This window comes from Bombus bifarius, unplaced genomic scaffold (assembly GCF_011952205.1).
Source record: "Bombus bifarius isolate JDL3187 unplaced genomic scaffold, Bbif_JDL3187 scf7180000008176, whole genome shotgun sequence".
Classification (NCBI taxonomy): Eukaryota; Metazoa; Arthropoda; class Insecta; order Hymenoptera; family Apidae; genus Bombus; species Bombus bifarius.
In genome coordinates, this window is record NW_022884493.1 from 1,946,909 (window position 1) to 1,973,582 (window position 26,674).

The window sequence follows — 26,674 nt, forward strand, 5'->3', positions numbered from 1 at the left end:
AACTCCACTTTTCTTATTTTAGAAATTCTTTATTTACTAGCCTCTAAATTTATAATATATCAGATAACGTTCTAACGTTTTGAAATTATCTATCGTACAATACGATATTTCGTTATTTTGTAGGATTTATTCGTGTATTATATTACACGTTAGGTAGTTGATATAACGACACTTGGCGAAACAGTCTTGTGCAATCGTTGAATCGTCCAAGCATACACGTATATACATAGCGATTCGAGTATTCTATTTTCGGCCCATTGTAACAGTTACAACCGTCATCTTTGTGCATGACATTGACTCAAGTAACCGCGATCGTGTCCTGTTTAACAAGATACGGTCGAGCAACGTATAATAATAGCGGAGATGTTGGATGGATCTTAGAAATTTATGCGCGCACGTTGATCCGCGCACTCGAACTGACGGAAAGCCTGAAACTTTCTTTCCAGATATATCGTAATAAACGCGCGTACAACGTCTCCGTGGAATCTCTGGACAAAAGGAATTGTCGCTCGAGCGATAAGAATTGGTCGCGCGAATCCTCCTAACGGAGAAACTCGATCTGTGTTCTATGATCACTGGTGATTACGCAGCACCTGGTAAACGCTTTTATTTATTCACCAAGAGACTATACGCCTGATATTTCCGCAAATAGGCAGTCGGCTACGCCTGGTATTCAGCACGACTATGTGGATTTTTATTGAAAAATTTGTTTGCATCAAAGATGAGAACGGAAAAATGATATTTCCCTCGCGAAAGCGATACGTATAGCGACTCTTTGAAACCGATATTTCCTGTAAAGCGAGGCTTTAGGGGTTAAAGAAACGACTTTATCGTATACGTTTGATTTACCATAAGTCGATTATGTATTATTACAATAATATTTTCAACACGTTATACGCGTGTACACCTACTACTAAGAAAGTAATTTCCACGCGACTCGATACGTTTTCAAAAATTTACCAGCTTCGTTACGACCACGAGAAGCGTATACAGTTCGAATCTTGATCTCACGTTATTCAGTGACTAAGGAAGCACTTGCGAGTCGATCGTTATCGATACGATGCGTTGTAAATCGGAAGCACTTCGCGGAAACGATTATCTACTGGTCGATTAGAACGATGGTTTAATCAGTACCTTTTCTCGGAGACGTTTCTTCCGTTCTAAATAACAACGAACACCGTTCTTGCACTTTGCCTTTAGCTATCTTACGTTTTTATTTTCAAGACGGACAGACAGCAATTTCTTACATCGGCGTTGCGTTTATATTTGACGCTTACCGCGCGCAATTACGGTTAATCGCAAGTAACGAGTTATTATCGAAATGTTCCAACACTCGTCCGATAATCACCTGACAGTTTTAAAACACACGATCGTTTATCAGTTTTCTTTTTACAAGTTCGCATGCTTCGTAGGTTAACGTAATGGATGAATTTTTCACGACAAAGGAATTTTCATATTATTTTTTTAATCGTGCGAGTTTGAAACATTTCTTATAAAACGACTTACTAACCTGTCTATATCAAACCTATCTATATCAAACCTATCTACATCGTCTGTATCAAAGTCATTCACTTGGCAGATATTTTAACATTTATCTTGTAAAATCCATCGTACGAAAGAAGGAGAAGGACGCGAGGCTTTACTTTTTCTTCCCATTTCTTTTACCATCTATTCTATTCTATTCTATTCTATTCTATTCTATTCTATTTTATTCTATTCTATTCTATTCTATTCTATTCTATTCTATTCTATTCTATTCTATTCTATTCTATTCTATTGTATTCTATTAATTTATGCGATATATTGAGAAAAAGAATACCTTGGACGCAGTGTAGGCGCGTACGCGTACAGGCAAAGAAACACTCGATAAAAGAAATTCGAAGGAGAAAGAAATTTGTTGGTCTTCTGAAACACGGTAGCTCGATTCTTGAGCAACGTTTCCTACTGGACTGACCGCAACGCTTCCGTCGAAAGCCGTAATTTCCGCTAAGATAAGTTAAGCGGGCAAAAACATAGACGATTTGTACTGTTCAGTCCGCGCCGAAGCGCAAGACAGGAGCCTTGGGCTCGAAATTCAACAAACCGTGTACCAGCTTTTACGCTTATCCTCGTCCATCCTTGCGATCCTTTTATTTACCGTGGTTCGTAGTGAGTGAAATTTCGTAAACTCTCTCGACACGTCCCGTGCTGTGTGGTCAATCCACGTTTGATATTTCGATTCGCGTAGTTTGTCATTTTAGCTACCAACAGCTACCAATATGTTGTTCAACTACGAATAACGACACTGTTATATACAGTTGTAGACCTAGTTGTAGAATTTTTCTTCGTACGTTCGTTTACGGTCAGAGGAAATCAGAGGAATGGCACTGCATTAACCGCAGAGTTTTATGCGCGTTTGTGGGAAACATCGATATCGATGATTATTCCATATTAACGATACCTAGTAAATCAAAGAAATCACCGGCGAGACCGAGATTCCGTTTCTTTATAGTTGTATTCAGAAAAATATGACTTTGCGTACACGTACTGTTACTCCGTAATACTTAGTAACAGACAGATGACAACGATTACTAGATATAAATATTGGAAAAGGTGGCACTCTCGAGCACCAGTCCTTTTTTCATTTATTAAATATTACCAAATATTTATCAGATACCGGAATATCGTATTTTGGATACTTTATATATTGCCCGGTATTAAATTAAAATGTAAATGCGTAGAAAGATCGCGTGTTAAATTATATAACGAGAATGTAGAATAAAACGATTAGCTTTATAATGACATTTTATTTTATTTTAAAGTTTAAAGTATCGCCAATGGTTCGAGACGGACCACCTTTCTAATCGACGCAGGTAATGGTTATTTTTCAATTTTTGCCAAGGTGGTGGACGGCTGGTGGACGGCTGGTGGACGCAGTTATCTGAAAATATCTACGCGATATACACGTTTATACGTACACACACACGGAAGACAATGTGTCGCCGCTTTCCTGACACGTGCTTATCGTCCGGGTTCCATGTGCTTGCAAATGGAATACTACCGCGCTTTTATCGAGGTTTCCATGCAAAACCTAGTAGAAGGTCGTCCAGGAAATTACATTATGCGTCTTTATCCTGTTGCTACGTATTCGCATCTGCGATTGACAGGGCTACGAACAGCCTGTTCTTCTATAATTCTATAATACGAACGAAGATCAGACGGAAAGTGGTTCGGAAAGTGGTGCCAAAGAAACTCCTCGTCGAGAACTACGTGGCTTTACACGGACAGAGATCTCATAACAATGACATTAATCGATCGACATTAACGAGAAAATTGCACGTATTAACGTTTAGTTGGTTGCACCAATTAAGAGGTATTTCTTTATTTGCTTTATTTGCTTTATTTGCACGTTGCCTCTATAATACAGCGATAAAGATTCGCTTTCGGATAATCATCGAGAACGTATTCGCCATGTGAAACGTATCGTATCTTTGCGCGTTGCGTAACGAAAATTTGAATTTTGAAAGCCGAAACGCGATGCTCGTTCCTCTAGAGTGGCAACCAGTGCGAAAGTAACTCGGAAATGTGAAATAAATAAGATTTTCTCGCGAATCCTCGTACTCGAGACAAAGCGTTTTTGTAGAAACAAGAAAAAGAAAATAGAGATTGGATACACGTGTAAAAAGAATATATATCTACACGTAGGAGAATTTCTACTCAGTCTACTTACGCTTTAGGAGATGAAAAAAATGTCAAAAATAGCATTTCCATTTTCACAGTCTTGAAACGATCCTCCACCTCCCGCTTTGATTTCTCGCGACAGTACCATTTTTATTTTACAGTCTACGCGTTCTTCGCGTCTTTGCATCATCTTCTTTTCTTTTAGGATCGCTTTTAGGATTAGGTCGTAATTAAAAGAGCAATTGAAAGACGCACGCTGTTAGTCGTCTTGATTTATCATTATTACATCTTGATTTATATAATAGCAGCTTCTCTTTTCCGAGATGCCTTTATATAGGTAAAGGAAATAGCTATCCGCGTTTTACAAGATAATTACATATTAGAATAAATGTGGTTTATATTTGGAACGATAACGAGCTATAAAAGAAATATCTGGTAATTTCGAAAATACCGCTGTTATTTAAGAAAAATTCATTGTGCGCGTGTGCGAAGCAAAAAACTTTAATCAAAAAAAGAAAAGGAGCTTAATCAAAGGAAGAATATATCGATATGAAACTTGTTTAGCCCTCTTGCCAAGTTGTGGGACGAATTTAGTCTTGCAAGAAGTTGCTATACAACAAGCGTAGTTTTCTTTCCATTCAGAATTGGATCGTCGCTGTAAAAATTTGTTTTTCTTTTACCACACTTGTTAACAGATTTTCTATTACCGCTGACCCAGTTGTCGAGCTTTTATTCGTGGATTTCGATAAAACGGCTTACAATTAGAAAACCAAAGCGATAGAGAGTGTATCGTAAGAGATTGAAAAGTAAAATTCGAAAGTTTGTCGAAAAGTAGGCAGTGTAGGTATTGCAGTGACAGGCAATGTATTTTAAGAAGCATATACCACTGTAATATAAAAAAAAAGGGAGGGTATACGCTTGGTCTATCAGATATTTAAGTTGAAGTTAAGTTTTCTCGGGATAGTACAAGTTGTAAATTTAAGGTATAAACTAAGAATCGTAAGAGTGCTGGGAAAGAGAGAATGAGAGTGCAAGTAAGAGTGTATGCCTTGGTGACGTCAAAGCTAAATGACCAAAGGAGTGGGAGAAGGGTGCAAGGGTTGAGGGTCAGCATTTTTTGACCTGGGAAGACAGACGTTGTGAGCCGAGTGCTGGTGGAATAAGACGTACAAAGATATTGTGGTCAGTTTTTGCATCGGGTATTGCTCGTTAAAAGAAAACTAAACTTCGCTTCAAATAGAACGTTCTTTCTTGTCCTTGCTCTAGACTACTACTACTACAGAAATACTACACCACTGTATTCCATCATTGCCTACCGATAACAAACGATCGAGTTTTCTTTGCTGGCGACTAGCGCGACGAAAGCAATTCCGCGATAAATTTCAATGTCCGATTCTGTTGCAGGAACAACCGAAGGAGGAACGTCGTTCGCACTGGGAAGAAGGGACGCACTGGGAAGGAGGTTCCGGAAGATATTCGCGGGTTTTCGTGAGAACCAACGACCTTCCATTTTACTTGAGAATAAGTAGGAGAGGTCGGCCTTGAAGCGTGGAAATACGCGGCGTCGCGTGGTAATAGTCGTGGAGCAGGCGGGCAGAACTCGGTATCAAGAGAGAGATTTATTCGAGTTTCACAACCTCTCTCGATCAGCGGCACCGGTGGTCGCGGTCGTGACCTCGATAGAGCTCATCCACCTGGTTGGATAACTCGACTCTCGATTCGAGCAGCCGCCACGGAACCCTGAAAGGTCGAGCCGCTTGGTGGCCTCGCTCTTTCGCCAGTCTACTCTTGCTTCTCGGTACCACCACCGGACCACCGACTCACCACCACCACCGCGCACCACCACCGGAAGTCGCACGATGTAGCGACTTTTGCCGGCGATTCCATCGCGCGATAACATTGTATCTGATCGAAGCTGTGGTTCTACGCGTGTTACGAGTTGTACGCGTCCGTGCGCTCGCGTCTCTGTCCCTTGACGAGAGAAACGGAAACAAGACGTTGAAATATTTTCGGACGATACAACCGGACGGTAGCAGCGTGGCCGCGGTCGCGCGCCAACCATGAAAACGATGGGCGACGTGGCCCCGAATTCCGTCGACGAACAGAACGGCACTTGCGCCTCGGCACAGAACCCCACTGCCGGCAAAGAATTCGGCCACAAGACCCTCAAGTCCTTGAAGAGGGGCCTCGGCAGACTTTGGAGGAGGCATCGTGGCAACGCCTCCATCACCGAATACGACCCTTGCTACAAGGTCGCTTATCTTGGGAACGTTCTCACTGGATGGGCCAAGGGTAAGCCAATCCTTTGATTTTCTTTGTCTTTACGCGCCTTTCTTCTTATTCCACGACCGCTTCTTTCCAAATAATCACCACGTTCGCGTAAAACCGAAACATCGCAGAGACACCGTGGTATCGAGGCTAGGTTTGCGTTAATGTTAACGTTTACCTTACCTACGTTTCTATGGTTTCTCGCTTTTCGTCCCGCAATTTCCTACGATCAGCTCCACCAAGAACTTATCGACTGACTGGAAATACCAATACGCGGTGTTTTACGACTTATGGTAATTAATACGTGGTGTTTCTTCGTGCGTGAAAGCCGCGTATATTTGCCCCGATACACCTAATACGTAATTTGAACTCACTAACGACGATCTTTTTCTCCGTTTCACTTATTCCTTCGAATCCATGTTAAACGAATCGCCACGTTCTTGGCACGTTCTTGCCATCTATATACGCATGTATACGCATTTCCTATTAATACGAAAACGATATTCACCTCGATACTATATACTATATTCGATACTAATGCCTATTATCGTCGGTGTCAGCTACGACAGCGAAAGAAATCTTTCGAAACGTAATGAAAACCAGTTTGGATAATTAACGAGGAATCGCGTTTTCAGATAACGCGCCGATAAATCGTCGATCGTCGAACGTGCTGAAATTTAACATTTAATAAAAAAGATATAACGAGAGAATGTCGTAAGTTATATAAATAGCGTGATAAAAAAGTTCTTGGAAACTGATAGGAAGATTACATGCCGATTAGTTCGAGCAGTCCTATCTAAATATAGATACGAATACCTCGCCATTTCATCTAATAACGTCTGACGTCTAATTAATCTTAGTATAAAAAACTATTTTCATCGTAACAATCAACTTGCCATTTTACTCGTTTTGAAATATGTCGCCGCATCGTGTCACAGCTTCCATCAAATTACGTAATTTTCTATCTAATATCGATATACATAAGCTTCACACCTTGCACGATAAATACCATTGACGATTCTTGTCTTATGAAACACGATTTTCTTCGTCGAACGTAAACAAGTAGATGCGAGTTTTGTATCGAACATTTCTTATGTACAACGAAGAAGGTTTCCCACTCTGTTCGCGTCTACGTACGAAGCGACGTATATCCATTTATCGTTATTAGCAGACTGTGCACGTTCGTTCGTTCGCTCGTTTGTTCGTTTGTTCGTTCGTTCGTTCGTTCGTTCGTAGTAAATGAAAAGATGCAACGGCGCAAGGGATACGTTTATACGCGTATTATTACGCGATTATTATTGCACTCGCGGAAAATATCCAAAGCAAAGTATAAACATCCAGTGGTTGAAACAAATCGCCTCGCTTCCACTTGCTCGGTTACAAGAATCAGTTTGAACAAATGTGAACTTGCGTAAACGTTTTTTAGCCTAGTGGTTGCAAATTCTAATCGGCAGGGCAGCTGCGATTAATCGCGTCAGGAGAAAGGTGGCTGACCTGACACGGATAAATCAAAGGGACGTCGAGCAGACGACAGAGACGCGCGGAGAGCTCGCGTATTTCTAAATCGTCGAGCCCGAGACGCGCGAACCACCAGACGGAAGCGCGTAATACGTACTCGTTGCAGTTAGCAGCCGAGCAAGGTCAACGTCTAACCAGCCCAATCGCGTACTCCACCCGTTGATACTGGCAGCGTTCGATACGAATAAATCATTCGACTGGAATTTGTCGTAAATTCGCGCGCGCATGCACTAGTTACTGGTCGAATGAAGCAAATAAACGAAACGAAACGAAACGAAACGAAACGAAACGAAACGAATTTTACTCGCTAAACGATTATATTTGCTTAAGAAGCAACGAAATAGAAACTCTGGATATAACGACAGCTTCGGCGCGTGTTAACGAGAAAACAGCCTTCGTCGCGTTTGCTGCGCACAATTTGAGAAAAAATTCGTACAGTCTGTATAGTATCTACTAGGCGCACAAATATTCTATTATCCGGTCTGTATTATCCGCTGTAGCCAGAGATTAAGAAGAGACAAAGAAACGAATACTTGGATATCGCGCGGTACAACGACAGGCGTATACGGAGTACAATCTGCGATCTCGATAGGAGGGGACTCCTACTTTCTCTACATACCTTTGCTTCGGACTGGGTCGGCCTTAATCATCGGCAACACCATTATTACGGTACGTTTATTCGCAACCGCTTATTTCGTCGCGATTAATTAATTCTCGGCTGACTCTGGCTAGCAGACACTCGTAACCTCCTTCGATCCCTTTTACGGAAGGTAGTAAAAGCCCCGTCGTTCCCGCCGAGTTGCTTTTCACGAAATCCACCGCCTGTCGCGATTCCCAGAAACTCGGAAAGAAAATTATTTAAGTAATCGACTGTAACACGATCGCCGCCGATACTTTCACCCGCTAGAGATCATGCGACGTGATCAACATCTTAATAGCGTGGAGAAGGAGGTTTTACCGGCTATTAACAGCCACGAAATCAACTCTGCATTGGCATATCGCGCTCTCTCGTTCGCCAGACTGCGGATTCTCCTCTGTTTCTGCCATATTCGAAGATGCAAAGATGCAAATATTAACAAATTTCCATATATCTGTTTAGTTTCGATTAGAAAAATATCTCGTGCTTATCGATCAAAAATAAAACGACAACCGCGTTTTACAACTTGAACGTTACAATGATACGTTACTTGAACGAAAATACAGCCTCAGCCACAATACAGTTTACCGCAGCCTACGATCAAGAGATCGTCGCCACCACTTAAAGTTTACCAATTTTCCTTTCATTTCCATTTAACGTTTTCCATTAAGCGCAATTAAACGAGACTTTCTACACTTTTCTCGAACATCCTGATTTAATACGTTTATTTTCTATTATCGTTATCGTTATCCTACTATTGTCATTTGATCTTTTAATAAGGTTCGTGTCGACTATATATGGTACGACGGTTAGTAGACAGGCACAGATATCCGTTTAAATTCTATCTTTTACTTACGTTTACAAGGATACGAATTTGCACGAGTGTCCGAGGAAGAAAATGTTAAATATGAAAGGCAAAGATCGTTTACTTTTACGCTAAAAGAAACGTATGCTTTCGTATTCCGATTTTATGCATAAAGATTTTCTCGGAACGTTAAAAAAAATGTGTTTCTTGGCAGAAACACGGCAAAGACGTTCGAACACATCGATCTATTGTCCGTGAACGCCGATATAATATTAAAGCGAAAGGAACACGTATTCGACGTTTCTTGCAAATATGCGGATAAATTATCGTCCTTTGTAGCGTTAACATTAATTTTAACAGCTACGTCGATCAAATTTGTCGTTACTTTTCTCAACGGATACCGTAAAGTCCGAGTTTATAGAACGATACTTGTAGCGCTGGTCCGTCGTTCAATTTATTCGATTTAACAACTTCCAGTTTTGCCTGCAACTCGTTCTCGCTGACCTTCGCGCCGCTTTCGAGAAGAATGCAAATAAATTCAACCGAATATCACGATTTTTGACTTTCTGTAATCACGTTCGAAACACGGTTCTTCGTCTTCCGTAAGCAGCAACTCTAGACAAGTCGCGATAATAGGTACGGATATCGATAAGTTGCGATACAAGTAGAGACAACTTATTGTCAATACGACACGGTAGTAAAATACGATGGCAGAGTAATGGACAGATTTGGTAAAATGACTATGCATTTGCGTAGATCTCAAGTCGTACGACAGAAAAAATCGGTATTCGTTTACCAGCGAAGAAATAAAATGCCGTAAATTCAACTGCGTTAGATAGGCTGTCGGCGGATTCAACATTTGTCGATATAACGTTAAAGGAGAAAGATGCGTCGAACCGTTGGTTTATTATCTGTCATCCGGTACGAGAACGGCTCGTTCGAATCGAACGAATTGAAAATGATCTGCGCGTGACGATAAATAAATAAAATATCCTCTATATAATACGAAGTTTGGCGTTTTATTGGGTATAAGCGAGATGGCAGGGAAAAAATCATCGTTTTATACGTATCGCTGCATTCGTTTGTTTCCAGTCGTAGAATACTGTACCGCAACCGTAGAATATTGGAATATCGGAAAGTATCCGTTTCAATTATTATGAAAATGAGAAATGTTCGAGCATTATCGCTACTCGGATAGTTGTTTCTTCTACGCATTCATATACAGTAGCAAGAGACCGTGTATTTTTAGCCGTAGTAAAAGCGAAATCATTCGTTGCTTCGTTCCAACGAAACGTAGATATAACCTCTTTTTGATCAACGCGCCAATCTTTAACCTTATCCGACGCGAACCCATAAAAACATTGAAAATAGACGTTGCTCCCTCTGCCTTTCAAATTTATATATCTATATATCTGTTTAATAGGTTTTAACCTTAATAACTGCGAATATATGGCTAGAAGCGAGGATAACGTGGCAATTAGATTTTATCGTCAACGCTCCTTTCTTTTTATTCGCAGATTCTTGCAAGAATCAGCAAAGTTGCACAACGTGGACAAATCGACGCGAATCGCGCTGGTACAAGACGCGAAACGGTTATTCATTTTACGCGTAACCACGGACGATCGAAAGGTGTTTCTGTCTACTTTTACCTGGAAATCGTTATCTATCGTTGTGGGTGCAACGAGCGCAGGAGAAATGCGTTAATTCCGTTTCGCAACAGCACGCGTTTCGAAATGTGTCGGAGACAATGAAAAACTCGAGGCAACTGGACGCAACCGAGAAATAACAGAAAAATTCAATAACCACGAAGTCACGTTGCTTCTCCGCTTAGAAGACAAAGTCAACTCGAGTTAAACTTCGTAGCAATCGCCTGGACAACTTCTGGTACTGGCCAAACGCCATATACTTAACATTCCACGGCGTAACCTATAAGAATATCGATGATGCTCTACGGTATCAAGGTCGATAAAAGACACGCGTACGAAGAAAAGATGCTTCGAAATGCGATTGAAAAATCATAAATATAATTTGACTAAAAAGTTTGAAACCTGAAGAAATCTTGGAAGCTTGCGACAAGATTTCAGGTTTGATATCGAGATTAATAAGAGGAAGCTACCTGCCTGCCCATCTATCTATGCTTTTAAAAATCAGAGATAAAGTTTGACCGAGATACTTGAAAACGTAGAAAAGAGAAAATCTTTGAAGCCTTAGATAGAAAATATGATATATCGACAATGGAATGTACATAGGTATAGTCGTTTTGTTTATCCGTGGCTATATCGTAAATAATGGTAATTTCAATTGCACGCGTGTAAGAGAGATATCGATATTCCATATTACTCGCGATTTAACCTGTTGTCTCGTTAATTGGCTAACTTTCCGTTACAGCCTTACTTGCAGCCCGTATATTCTTTGCAACGTTTAGAAGGCGAAACAAACCTCTCTATAATAAAAATACGAATTTTAACTTTTCGCGATTTATTCATCGACGATGCGATAATAATTTCAGCTTATCGAGTTTCCTCGATATACCTGGAAATATATACGTATCGGGTAGAAACTCGATATACTCGACAAATCTTGTTTCCTTTCAACTTTAATAAAAGCTGGCGAACGTTCCTCTTTTGGGGAATTAATTGGTTGGAGAAACACCACATATCCGAAGGGTTGCTGCCCTGACCGGTATATTTAAAATGATCTTACCGTACTCTTCGAGTATTTCAATTACGAAACGACATCCGTTATTATTATCCATTAAAATGCTACGCGACAGTGAAACTTACTTTTCACACTTGGATAGATGGATGAGCTTTGCCGTATTCGTTAATGGTCGTTTCATCGACGATACAGTTGGATAATAAATGGATTTCATTCGACGCATGACTAATCGTCGACTGTCTCCGGTATCTATGGGTGACGGTATCGAAGCACAAAAGCGTCGTTAACGTACCGCTATTCCAGCAACTTATTGTTTTGCGTTGGAAAATAAATACGCTGTATACGAACGGTGATAACGATCTCCGTCGTTTATTGCCACCAGAGAGACAATTTGCTGTCGCGTGCTGTCGCGTGCTGTCGCGCGTCGGGTCGGCCGCTAGCGGGCCGTAGCTCTCATTTTCTCGAAAACACGATGAACTCGAGGCCGGTCGGCAAAATGGCCGACCGTCTAACGGAAGAAAAATTAACGGGTTGCTAGCATTACCTTTAATTGGATAATACCGAACAGAGTGTTACGGCCTAGCGGTCGTATATACTTTTGCTATACCACTCGTTCTGCAACCGACTGGCTCTCCCGTAGCGACGCTTCCTGTTCCGCGTCGTTCCAGATCGTCCGTTTTTCCGCTTGCGATTCGATACCAACAGCGCGATACCTCGCGTCGTTGGCTCGTTCGATCGTGACGATCATTGTCAACGACGCTGCTGCTGCTTTCTCTCGACGTGTCGAGAATCGTACGATACACGTTCGCCAGAAAATCGCTATACCTACGGTGTATAGTAGTCGACGAAGGTATTCCAATGCTTACCACCGAATTTTTTTATCCATTTTTTATCCATTTTTTTATCCATCTTTTGGCCACCTATCATACGCATCGTACGAAATTGCGCGAAATTTCGTTAGCAATGTAACGAGTGACACGACTATCGCGAATTTAGAATTAGAAGGTAGAATTTCAAGCAATCTCGAAAAGAAGTTGCAAACGTACGCTCGATGGAAAATCAGTAGTATACCGATGACGATCGGTGCTCTCGCTCTGTGTCGGCTGCCCCGTAGCTTTATTATATGTACGCGATACGTAGCCGCTTCAGCGGTGGATTCTGCGAAACGAAACTAACGAAAACGATAAAAAGCTGGATCTCGTTCTCAAGTTGTCCAGCAAGCTTCGCGTTCAAATAAAATGACAGCACCGCGAGATGCTTTGCGAGAGAATCGACCGAGATCGGCGAAAAGCGAAGACGGTAGCCCGAGAAACGGACAGAGTGAGACAGTTTGGACGTAAAGAGGTCGTTTTGAACACTTCTTGCGGAGGTATGCAGATACAGTTTGTCAAGGAAGAAAACAACTAGGTCAACTACGTCAAACAGGGCATCTGTCTGTACGAACGTTTTTTACTCTTTTCATATGCAGAATCCACTGCGAATGCGGGACGCCCTGTATAAGTAGCCCTGTAATCAATAATCGACCGTTCAAATAATACTTTGCCGATCTTTGCAAACTTCAAATAAATACCCTGTAACTTGCATGTACATCTTCGGATCTGTTTGAAATTTCGCCAATACTATCGCCCGCAATACTATGTCTCGTTCAAAGTAGTTGAAAGAACGAAATTTTGAAAGAATAGGCGAGAAATCGTTTTACGTATTAAAAGTCATCCTACGTGCATGTATACATTTGTGTATTGCGCGTATCAAATGCGTAAAAATCCGCAGATTACCGTAACCTTTCTCCGGAGATAATGTTATAATTTTATAATAATTGATCGGAGAAGAATCGCGCTATCGAGTTCAAAAAACTACATAGGTGCCCAGGTCCATCTATAAGATCTATAAGATGCTATAGCGTTCCACTCCTATATATTTCCTATATTTCCCATATTCTTGATTTTCGTCCTCTTTTAAGCCGTAAAATCTACTTGATTTCGCTCGTGCCACGAATTTACGCCTGCAGCCAACGTTCTTACATATATACTTTTCATTCTTGCGACGACATCGTGTTTGCAAAAACGGGTGAAACTGGAACGGGTGTCGTAGAGCAAACCGGCTAACGGCAGGTATCGCTGGAAATTTTAAACAAGCTCGTTGCAAAATTTCCTACGAATCGTACAGGCTGTAATAAACACGTACGCGCTATTATACGCGATCGTACGGAATCTGAAGAATGCAGCGAATACAAAGCTTGTACGTGACAACAAACGGAGAACGATGGAGCAATCTGTAGTCTCGCGATTGTACTTTGACAGGAGTTTAGTGATATTCGTGGCTTCGTCTTTACTTACATACATACTTATCATTTTTTTATTATTCTAATTAACATGAAAGAAAAGCAAACCTTGCACCGATGATCAATCTTAGAAATTTATACACGCACGTTGATCGTTGTCTCGAACTGGCAGAAAGCCTGAAACTTCTTTTCCAGATACGTCGTACGAACGATCGTTGATTTTAATCGGATATCGAGTTCGTAATAAACGCACGTACAACGTCTCGACGCTTTTCGCGCAAACAAATTGTCGCGCGAATCCTCTCAACGGAAAGACTCGATCTATCCTATGATCACTGGCGATTACGCGGCGCCGTAAACGCTTTTATTCGTTCGAAAAGAGACGATATTTTTAAATTAACAAGTAATAATAAATTCGGCCGATTTTAAAGAAACGCGCCCACCGAATGTATTCGGGTGGACGTCAGGCTATATCCTGGGATGGCTATTGACGTAACACAGTTTAACGATAAGCGGAACGCGATAAAGATAATTAGCAGGTTCCAAGACTGTGTACTCGCATACATGCATAGTATGTATAATATCGCGATACTCGAGCAAACGAAAATTTCCACCGGAGCATAAAAATGACAATGACGAATGCTATCGGCGGTGTGAAGAAGACAAAGTGGCCAATGACAGAGGCGTAAGAAACCAGCATAAATGAGAACGTGTAAGAAAACCTGGTGCTAATCCGTTCGTGAGAACCGAGAATAGACTAATGGCTCGGATTTTTACGATCGTTTGCTCGCACGGTTCACTTTTATCGATTGTATTCAACCGGGATTCGATTTACCCGAACGACAAGATGTTTCGTAATCGCTCGCCATTTCTCTTGGATCGATGCCTACGAAATGTTGTTTTCTCGGGTAAAATTTAGACGAGTTTAAGACGAAAGCATCGGGATATTTGTTTATTGGCGCTTGCCGTAAATGGCAAAGAAACGAGGAAACTTTTAAAAATCACCGGTTAATTTTACAGTTCTCTTGTTTTTTTCGAATTTGGTACGTTGGGCCATTAAACAATTAAATCGGAGGAATATCGTAAACCGTAAACCGTAAACCGTAAACCGTAAAACTGTAAACGATGCGGTAGAAACCGCGTTGAATTTAATTACGAAACCTAAGATTCGTACTTGTTTCAAGTGCGCAGTTTTCGAAACGGACGGAATATGCGCGGAATGTCGGATGAAACACGCAAGTTAATTGGATTCGGTTGCCCGTTGCGCCTGAGAAAAATTTGAATTTCATAGTGCGAGAATATGTATTGACGTAAATCAAGAATTTAACGTTATACGGTTAGCCGCTTGATGTAACGAAAGCAACGAGAAACTAAACTTTGCGCGTAATTACGAATCATGAAATATTTATCGCATTCTTTTCGAAATAATTAACTCGTCTGTTATTTACATTGGAACCACTTTGTCCGCAACGCTATATACTCTATGCGACTGTACAACGTTCAAAGAGTCGTGAAACGAAGAAGACGATCGTTTCGTTGGTGACAAAAGCATCGATACAGTTACAATGTTGCGATCGTAAAAATTATCGCGCAACAGATAAAGATATCGTGGAAACATTTTCTCGTCCACTTTCTCGTATAACAGTAGAACTCGTAATTGATTATTCTTCGCTGATTATACTCGGGAAAACAAAACTCTTTTTAGTCTTCTTTTTCGGAAAAAGAAAAGTATTTTTAATCGGCACAGAGTGGTTTTATATCAACGACAGGATAGTTTGTTCTTCGTATTTGCATAGAGAAAAACGTCGATGGTAAAAATACCTGGCGAATGAAGCGCGTAAAACGTGACGAATGAACGAATTCGATGACCGAACATACGAATAATTTACGTTACAAAGTTCCAAACGAGATATCGATTGTTAAAAGCCTTGATTATTTTCTGACCATCTCACGGTTTAACGTCTATCTTTGATTTCGTTTGCTTCTCGTACAAGGCTACGTACAAAGTGCGCATACAAAGAAGCATAAGAGAGATTAAACTCAACGTTGCTGATTTTTCCTTTCAAAAGCAACAGGTTTCTGAATTTGCATAAATTTCATCCTCATTCGAAGACCGACTCGTTCTAACCGAGTAGTTCTAACCGAGTAATTTTCTAATGAAAAATTTCAATAACCATAAAACTATAAGTTATACAAAGGCGAATCGACCTTAAACAGCTCGATTCTAATTATTTCAAATATAATAGCGGTATAGTTTCATCTAGATAGAAACGAAATAACGCGTATTAAAAAGATATAACTTATCTATCTACGAAATCCACATAAAATGAAATTGTAAGGTAAGCTGTATGCTCGCACTTTAAAGATACTACTCGTAACATGTAATTATCTTCGTTTCAGCGACTCCTCGACAGCTGCACTGTTTTTCCGATCCGATTGCTTCCTCTTTATTCGCGATCTCGATCGGTCTCGGTTACGACCATAGTCAAAACTCATCGATCTTGAAATGTCCGTGACACGTTTGCGCGCGCGAAACGCCCAATCCGATCGGAGACTAGGTTTTCTAAAACGAGATTTATCATCCGTTTCTTTATATTTTATGTCTTGAGAATATCCAGTTGCTACGATTCCTTCTGTATAACACATACTTCTATTTTACTACATGAATATTTATGAGGATCACCTTATACGTTACGAAATAAATGAACCTATTAAAAATCATACGGCGGAACGAATGGTGCGAGCGCTACGAACGGATAAAGCGGGCACTTTCGTTTCTTCAAAATTTAGAAAATTGCAGCGTATGGACGAAAGAAAATACGGTTATTCGTACTGTTGTTACTCGTTCACGTTCGTGTTAATCCGAGTTTCCCACTTCTTGGCCCACTGAAAGTCGGTTCACGCTACTTTCACCGCAAGACGCGCAACATGGCCAAGTCGATCCGAACAGCGAAGATCTAATCGGGGAAAGGACAGCGTTAAATCTTTATCTCGATATGCATCTAGACGAAAGACTCGCGTGGATCTAACACCGAGAAACCAGCGAAAATAGAAAATAGAAAATAGAAATACGATTCATCGATGTAAATTTATCGAAAAGAATGACATAGATGAATTTACTCAAATGTCGCATGCTTGCTCGATCAAAATATATTTGATAAATGGCAAATGATTGCAATTCTAATCCGGTAGAACATCGATGTATTTCGTTCTCGTTAGAAACGTTGTTCTCCGATTGTTTTCCCTTTTCAGTTCGTTCGTTCCTTCCCTTTTCATTTCCAATTAATCTTTTTTTTTCCTCGCGCAAAGTAAAAATAAAATTTATAATTTTATTAAATAGAAAGCGCAGTGCTTTACGTAAGGTGAAAGTCGGCTTTTATATAGGTGCTAATAATATTTATCGGTCAAAATTCATGTCAACCCGATTAAAATTATTTCCTCGTTGATCACTTAGTAGTATCGCTTTAATTATTTTACTTTGTTTGCCATTTTTTTTCCATCGCTGAATCATACATATTTTATTTAAATGGATAAAATTCACACGCCTGTTACGATTTATAATACCCTGCGATAGCATTCTATCGACTGACGTTCCATCGTTTGATTCAACCTATGTTAAAACATAATCGCTTTACTATCGTCGAACGAAGATAGAGCTGCGTGATAATTTCTATTATAGCTATTCTATATAAATTCAGTCGTGCAGCATCGAAGAATCTAATTATAACAACACGAAATAATGTACGTAACGAGCAATTTAATTGGCAATTTAATCAATATACGTAGGTAGATGCAATTAATCGAATTAGCAAATACGGATGAACGTAGTTACACGCGATAATATAGGCTATCGCGTTTTAATCATTGCATGCAAGTATTGCTGAAACGCAGCATTATTTATAAATCTTTCGTAAGCGGACATACCACCAAAATTCTTAAGGCAAATGCTACTTTTTTTTAAACGGACCTACGTATCTTTTTTTAATTAGACCGTCAACCTAGCCGGTCCCAGACGAGTTCACTGACCCAAGGTATACAAGTTTGCAAAACTCGAAGAAGAATTCCGAGATAGAACATCGGTGAAACGTACATTGCTTCTTCGAAACATCGTACATTGTGAAAATAATTTCCATCCGATTCTATATACCTTTTATATCGATTAACTAATTCCGTTGCTTTAGACTTCTATAGTCATTTTCGAGACATTCTACGCGTTATCGTGCATCGAGGTTCGGGCTAGGTTTTCCATTTTCCATTCTTTCGCCGTTGTTGTTCCCTAGTTTCAAATACGTGGCAACTGTTTCTCGATAATACGTTTCTGTCGCGATTACAATCCAAGGAAATAACGAATTAGCGACTAATGGGTTTGACAAGTGGCTCGCATATTTATCTTTATCGTGCCATTGTCTCGGATATTTTTCTTTATCATAAGCGTAATCGATAAAATATCGTAAAAATAGATTTTATTCGTTCGATGTAGATATCAATTCTCTCGAGTTCTGTCCGTTATTAGCCACCAACGAGGAATTCCAAGTCTCGCGAAAGAGATAGAAAATCGAGTCGAGTCCGAAAACAATTACAAATCGACTGGAAACTGTCTTAAATAACAAACGATCTAAGAGTTTGAAAATTTAAGCGTAGGCAGGAGGTAATACGAACTCTTCTTCTTACTTCGACGCGCTACAGTCTCCTTTCCAACACGTACAACAGGAATTCACGTTTTAATTGAATTTCGTTCGATTGGAACATAAGCGATAGGATTTGATCGGCGATAATTAATTTGATCGAGCGTTATCAGAAATTTCATTGGAATAAATAAAACTCGTACGAATCGAATGGAATTTCGTATACGACGAGCCAACAAAAGGAAACGGCGTAGCAAATTATTATAGAGAATGCGGATCAGGTTTAGTTACTCGTGCGATGACCCGATGGCTTGCAATTAGTCATCTCTGCTCTGTTAGAAGAGAGCGGGTTACTTCGTGGCGACGTTTACCCGCTATTGCTCGTCCGTCGTCGCACCCTGTCGTTGTCCTGTTTGTTTCTTCGCGACTCACGCGCTCCCTTCCATCGCTTTCTTTACTGTAAGTAACTGTACTACTACTGGCGTTTCCTGTATCTCTAAATTGGTAACGCGATCCGAGCAACGAACGAAGAACGGCCGATCGAACTGTATCGAAGGTCAGGATATGCCTGTTCCTCGATTTAGTTCCCTCGCCGTGTATTCCGTACGCGTCTAGAAGCTGGAATGTCTGTCTAGTCGAGGCGTACACGCGCCAAGGCATTCGGTGGTAACGACCGCTCGCCGTCCTTTCTTACGCTTCTTACAAGTACTTCTTCAAACATATCATCGATCGTCCCGAACTTTCAAGTCCCGAACCGTCAAGTCGGACGGACATTGCGGCGTTTCCAAGTTTTCAGCGTTTTCCAGGCTCTGAGATATCTATTCGCTTCTTATTTCCTTATTTCGCCGTTGTTTTCATCTTACAACTGTCCGCCTTTTCTTTTCAATTTCTTACGATTACTCCGACGTAGATAGCTTTACGCTGCTCTCGGGATCTCCTTTGAGAAATCGCTGTCGTTTTCCATAAGCCATAACAGAGAGACGTATCGCGACCCGATGCAGAACAAGCAAAGAATAGTTTTACGTTCGGATTCGTGCGAATATAGACCGCGTCTTGGCTTTAACCCTCGACAGAACCACTTTGTTTCGACCTCTCTAATGCAAGTAATAGATATTATGTAGCGTGTAATTGTACTACGTGTAATTGTACGCGGAAACGAGCGGTGAAACTCGTGTACGCGCAGCTTTTGTCTCGATTACTGTTACTCGCCGATGCCACTCTTAATAATACCGCGATACAAACATTGAATAATAATGGCAGGCGGTAACAGTAAGGCGATTGTTACGTTGTTTGATCGTAACAACGTAACAACCTTCTGCAACGTATAGAGACATCTTGGTTCGAAACTAGTTGCAATGCCAATGGTATACATAATACGACGATGCTTTAACGAAACCAATAGTATCGTTATTTTAGAGGAGCGAGAAGATGGAACGAGGCAACGATCCACGAATAACAGGTTACTTCTTTCCAACATGTGTCGTACGACTTTACATTTTGAAACGTGCTAGGTTTTTATCCAAAAATATACAACGATACGGTGTGTATCTGCAAAGACAGAAGCATTCGTCGAGAAGATTTAAGAGAGAAAATTTCAAAGATCGATGGCAAAATCGATGTAATTTCGTGCGTTGCGAGCCTAAAAGCAAAACGTATAAACGCTACGTTTGACAAACTACGTCTGTAAGGACAGTGTCAACATCTACGTCGAGACGTGAAATTCGATATTTTTCTTCTTATAGATCGTCATAAAAGTGACCATCAAATACTCGTCGTTTTTAACCGACCTCGCTCAGAAATACTCGAAACAAAGTTTAGATATAAGCAGTCTAATTACTAAATACCGTAATTTTACGAAATAATGGTTCTTTCGTCCGCTACGATAATTTCACTCGAGCTTGATTAACACTTTACCGACCGATAGCCGATTAATCGGTTTGTTTGTCGCCGACAATCTTTCTCGTTATTCGAGCATTAGTTCGTTATTTAGCACTAAGGTACTTTGCTCAGGTGCGTCGCTTTGTAAGATCTCGCGGTTTTATACCAATTTGAAAAACGGTACCGTTCGCGATGAACAAACAGAACGGTATCGGAGCGTTTAAACCGAAACAGAGAGTCTAAAGGGAGAATCTGCGCCTGAGCTGCCGGTCGGGCGTGCGTATGCCGTTGAAACGCTAACGATTGGTAAAGTGCTAAAACGTGCCTAGAACGTTAGATGCATCATGCCGCCACTGTCGAATAAGAAAATTCTGATCCCTACTCGCGCATACATAAAACATAATACATAATACATAAAACGCAACATAACTTAACCATAATTATATGGTAATTTCGCCATAATTTGACAAGAAATTCTGATTGAAATCGCAGGGGAGGGCTGTGTAGAGAAACCTGTGTCGACGTTATGGCGCAATTACGTTACCAGCAGCAGGCCGGACGTGTCGATGAGGTTGACGGTCACGAACGGCGGTTTGACCGCCACGACCAAGGATCACGGTTTGACGGAGTACTGGGCGCATAGGGTGACCTATTGCACGGCACCTGCTTCTCATCCGCGCCTCTTCGTCTGGGTCTACCGGCACGAAGGACGTAGGTTGAGGCCAGAGCTCAGGTGCCACGCTGCCCTCTGTAGCAAGGAGTCCACCGCCAGGAGGCTGGCCTCGACCTTGAACGCCAGGTTACAGCAAGCGCTCCTAGAATTCCGACGGGACAAGGTCTCCAGACAAAATGCTAGGTAAGCAAATCGATCGTGTGTTATGCGCAAGTACGAAAGAGAACGGCGTGATACGCGAACAGATTCGCGGTATCGTAATCGGCGTCGATCGATGTCGCCGTAGTCGAAACGAGCAAATTCGAATTTATCGGTCCTCCGATCGGTCCTTGTTATTCCTCATCTACGCTTATTCCTACTCATAGGAGTAAGGAATAGTCCTTTCCTCGTCACAAACGAACTTGTGGGGTAACTTTTCTTTTTTTACTTTCCCGTTTTCTCTGCTATTAACGTTGCCTCAACGTCGACTCTCCGTCTCGCGGAAAAAGACGTACCCAATTCGATAAGGGAAAGAAGTTCTACGCATACGTTGCTCTTGGTCTCTTATTTCACGTTTGAAATCATCGTTGGACCCAGCACAAGTAAAACCCTCTATTACTACTTTTATCGAGCCGAGAAACGGTAACGTATACCCGTTTGTTTATTTATTAATCGTATCCTTTTAATTCCGATTAGCAGCTACGCACAACGTCTTATACGCTACGTACAACGTTCTCTTTTCTTGTTCTCCTTACTGATCGTAAGTCTCTGCCTGTAATGGATAATAAATAAAAATAAATAAATAAAGTGTTCAGTGTACATAGCATATACTCGGCATATATTAGACGTAGCCCGTAAGAAAATCGAGGCCAGTAGATTCCCGCAGGAATTCGACGGCGGGGAAATCAGATGCACTTCGCGTGTGTGTGTGTGCCAGCATTGCCAGGCATTTGCCAGTCGACAAGAGCTACCGTAAGACCGTAACCTCTCGCTGAAGAGACAATTTGGGTCGCGTTCGTAGAACACGATCGCAGCAATCGAGTCACGATTCGGGTCAAATTCGATCGTTCGACAACGCGTATCTAACCGAATGTTTCGAAAAAGAAACGATCACGACGATAGTCGTTTTCCTTCAAATAATATCGGAGATTTATGTTTTCGCACGATCAAAATCCCGATCGATTGTTGCAAATTACAGATGCTTGTCCCGTATGACAGAACTTTGAGCCGGATATCGGGAAGCTAAGCTGGAAACGGGAATGATGCGCTGTTATCTGCCGTTACTGTCGAAGAAATTAAAAGTTTCTTCGTTTCTCGAGTAATCTTATTGAAAATGTGCTAATGATAATTGTATCGATTTCCAAGTATAAATGATTTTGTGGCAGAGCGTAATTTCTCTTTGGGCAAGCCAAATACTCAAAATTCGATAGATACGTGTACTTGGACTCTACTGTCAGCTGTGCTTTAACTTTTGGCGAAAACGGTTCCATATATAAGCATTGAGACACCGACTCGTTTCAGACCAAACGTAACAATTATTTGAAATTATCAAAAAATCGAACGATCGACCGTGATTTTGTATTCGTGTAAGATAACGATGCACGAATTTTATAACAACTATTTCTACGTGTTACGAGAGGAACGTAATACCTATCAATAACCACGTATTGACCAACTAAAATTAATGTCTTTTTTTTCTTTTTTTTTTTTTTTTGAGTAGAATGTAATTTAGATATTTAGATATTATTTTTATAGTAATTTAGATTTTTTCACGCTGTTATAGAAAAGGCTGATAACGCCAAGTGAGGGGACTAAATCTCTAAAACTGTGAACATCGTTTTCTTTTTTTCCAGATTATCGCTAGCAAACGCTCTGTATGAGAACCCTTCCTTACCACGACGAAAGCTACTTCTCAGTATCGGAGGCCAGAATTACCGACCTCCCCTTGAGAGATCGAAAAGCGCGCCGAAATTATCAGCGATCGAGGAAGATATCGTCGCTGAGGAAATAGAGCAGCAGAGGATCCTCGAAGAGTTGAGGACACTAGAGAACGTGGCGCACAGTTGGCAAGATCAAGATAGCTGGAGGCTCGCTCGATTACTCGATGCTCTGAATCGCGAATCTTCCGACGAGAACGGAAGTATTTCGAGCGGGTGTGAAACAGCCAGCACCGCGACCAGCGAAGAAAGAGCTCCAGGTCCGGAAGATCACCATACTACAGGTATATCGAAATCAAGTTAAATCTCTTAATTTTTTCAATTTTGCCTTTTCTCTCAAATATATATGTACGTATACGTATATATGCATAATGAATCGGGCGATGAACCTAGCTAAAAGATAATACGATGAATTTGAAAATATATAGGTATAAAAGAAATATAGTTGGAGCGAATTATCGTGAAATTAATTGTTTGAACATTAAGGAAGATCGTTAAAGAACTTTGAACTTTAAAAACTGATACCGAGATACTGAGAGAGAAATTTGAGTAGAAAAAGATAAACTATATAGGTCGGTTAAACTTGGTTCAGATTATCCCCGTTTACATACATCGACTATCTTATTAATATAAAGTTTATCTTATCTAACAATCGCTAATACAACGTATTAGCATAATGACCGAGCTGTGACTAATTTTTCTAACAATTTTCAACGTACCTTCTTCGAGGTATCTTGTTCCGACGATCCACTTGCCTAGTCCCTAGACCGATAATTTCTTGTTTCTTTTGTCACGTTTTTCAAAGCCGTTAAAATTAATGTAACAGAGATATAGCGAGTAGAAATAGAAATACGGTCGAGTTACTTGAACTCGAGCAACTGGAAGCGGAACAATTCGGCTAAATAATCGGAACTAGATTACTCGAGATCGTCGGAGATACGAATTACCATAGCTACGTTTGCTCGTTCGTAAACTATCGTAACGTAACGCGCATACATTACAGGTGAGACAACGGAACAGCGAATAGACAGAAGAGTGATGTTCTCGGATGACGCGGTCGTAAGAGGTGCAGGTCCCCGAAGAAATTCCGAAGGTTCGCCAAACTTCATGACCTGTGCCGGAAGTCCGCGTTTTCACCGTCGAAACACGGTGCACACCGGTCGTGAAAGGTTTCCACATCGGAACGAAGAGGACGAATCGATGGAGGAGGAGGAGGAAGAGATAGAGGATCCTGCGTCGCATGTGTTCGATTTCGAGTACGTCGAGGACTTTGACGACGTGGTGGATTATAGACCAAGAGGCGAGATATTGTGCAGGTTGGACGACCCGCAGGATAGAGAGAGACGAGTGATGGAAAAGTACCCTGGCAGAATGAGTCACGACTTGCTGCAAAACGACGACTCCCCTTTCTTGACTTTGGACTCCTTGGACGAGGAAGTGGACAGCGACGAAAGCGGCTACGTCGAGGCACCGCCAAAGTCTTTATTGGGCCAAGACGACCGCAAAGAGGACGAAGAGACGAATAATAATAACGGTCGCGTGGAATCGGGTCAAGATCAGACCGGGTCACCCGGTCCTGACGTCCTGAGAGGATCGAACGCGGAGGAAAGTGCAAAAACGAAAAACGACGATTCCAAAGAAACGAAAAACGCGAAAGACGCGAAAGACGCGAAAGACGCGAAAGAAGAAGCGGAAATGGAAGAGCAAGTGGAATCGAAAGATTCTGTGCTGACCGTGGAGAATAATCAGAGGATCAAAGAGAAGGAAAGGGAGAGAGCCGATTTCATCAAGTGTCCTATTTCAGAGACTATAAAGAAACTGGCGAACGCGTCGCTGAAAAGCTCAAAGTCCTTAGAAATGACTACGAACAACTGTTTGAAAGCTTTGAATAATTTAAAGACGTCAAAGTCGTTGGACGGTGTTAAGCCGGCAGAGATGGAAGGAGAATCGCCGAGCCTTCATCAAAGGAAACAATTGCTCGCCCAACAAGGCGTTATCGTTTAAGAGCTGGTCCAAATAAAAAATAAGAAACACACGAACGAAAGACGAAAGCCCGAAAATTCTTAAATATAGGTTTACTCTGGCGCGATCGTCCACCTATCGATCAACGACAGGCCAATCTGTACATCGCGTATTACAAACTCGTAACGTTGCCGCATTCGTTAGACAATATTTACACTTGGATAGAAAACTTTACCGAGAGATAATAATCGAGCAGTTGGTTTTGTTCGATCGATAAAGGTCTTTGGTAAACCGTTGTGCCCGTGTTATTGATTTAACAGAAACGAAATGCGGCTTCGAGTATCGCGAGAATATGTAACGTTAGAACTTGCGAGGATATACGTACGTTGCTCTATCGAATTGTCTACGATTAAACGATTTTTTCAAGAAATCCGTGTAATAAGAAGTAAGTTTAATCGGAATCGACCGTCGAGTTTGGTGCACTGGCGATCCGTGATTATCAAGTTGGGCTTGACGCGCAGGATCGTTAGTTGCACCGCTATAGTATAGACAAATTGAACGTTAAGCGGGCTACTCTTGCGGAGCATGGTACAATTATTTACGATTTATTACCATTTATTACCATTTATTACGATATTTATATCGATTTACGGGCGTGTACTTGGAAGCAATATTTTTCTAAACCTATATCGTTGGTTAAAAGAGCCAAGCTTTCGGCAAATATAGAATTGATAGAATCGATCGTCGCAAGACAACAAAGATTCGCACAAAACAAATACTTTGAAAACAAACAAAAAAATCCGTTTTACAAATACACTTAAGAAACGTTAATAATTGTAAATTGTACTTTACACTCATTTTAAAAATGGAAGAAATTTTTTAACTAAAAGTTACTTTGTAACTTTTCGATTCGAACGATTGAAATAATAAAGTTGACGAACTTTGTTGCGATAAACTGCGTAACGCTAAATTTAAATCCACGAGCTTCGTGCTTGCCGAAAATGAGATTCAAATCGTATTCGGTGCTAGTCGCGTAGCGCAATGATAATTCGAGCATTCGAACTGTCACGTTTAAATTTATAATACACGGTTCTTAAACAGGAACCTGCCACACGTATATCCGATACAGTACGTACGTTTCTTCGTACTTTCAGCAAACCAATTCTACTCTGTTATCGATAAACCGTTAAGAATAATTTGGACCGAACACTTTGATAATTACGCGTGTATCTCGGATGGAAGCTAAACCGCTCGTGTACCATGCTACCAACGATGCGAAAGAATCCCAAATATATTGTCACCATTGCTGTACAAGAAAGATTCGAAGACCAATAAAATGGACAAGAATTCTCGAAAGTCTAAAGCTCTTGTACTTTTCTTCGTTTCATCAGCCGGATAACTGCGGCAACCTGCTCTTAAACTTGCAGAGACTCGCATTCGGCCAAGTGTCGTGACCGCTACGAGTCGCCCGATAATTACAGATCGCGTGCAAAACCGGCAGAAAACGCGAATCACGGCGCTTCACGGTATACACAGCTCCTGTGGATTCGGGTCGATCGATAGGACAGAGACGCAGGCGTCTCCATAGGTATCGCAAATTCCTCCGCAGGGTCAATTCTTCGAAACGTTACACAGAAATTCTTTATTATTATTTCTGTTTATTTTTCTTAACTTTTTTTCATCGTTTCATGAAATTTCTTACTCTTGGATCTTTCTCTATGAAAATATCATTTCTACGAGATACTATTTTACGAAAATATCTTTGTATAAAATTTCTATCGAATTCTAGTAAT

At 41.0% G+C, this 26,674-nt stretch overlaps 1 protein-coding gene across 3 annotated transcripts in view; it reads left to right on the plus strand.

The window, feature by feature from the left end:
* Positions 1 to 25,485, plus strand: part of LOC117209370 — a 61,372-nt gene extending 35,887 nt beyond the window's left edge. For 2 of the 3 annotated variants that reach the window (XM_033451340.1, XM_033451341.1), the window contains exons 2-5: positions 5,065 to 5,952; positions 20,823 to 21,186; positions 22,836 to 23,203; positions 23,923 to 25,485. In XM_033451340.1, coding sequence (XP_033307231.1) covers positions 5,721 to 5,952; positions 20,823 to 21,186; positions 22,836 to 23,203; positions 23,923 to 24,923 — 1,965 coding nt within the window. In that variant the 5' untranslated portion in view covers positions 5,065 to 5,720 and the 3' untranslated portion in view covers positions 24,924 to 25,485. Of the gene's footprint in view, positions 1 to 5,064; positions 5,953 to 8,093; positions 8,116 to 20,822; positions 21,187 to 22,835; positions 23,204 to 23,922 lie in introns of those variants that run through there. The other variant, XM_033451342.1, reaches the window with a different exon arrangement.
* The last annotated feature ends 1,189 nt before the right edge of the window (positions 25,486 to 26,674 follow it).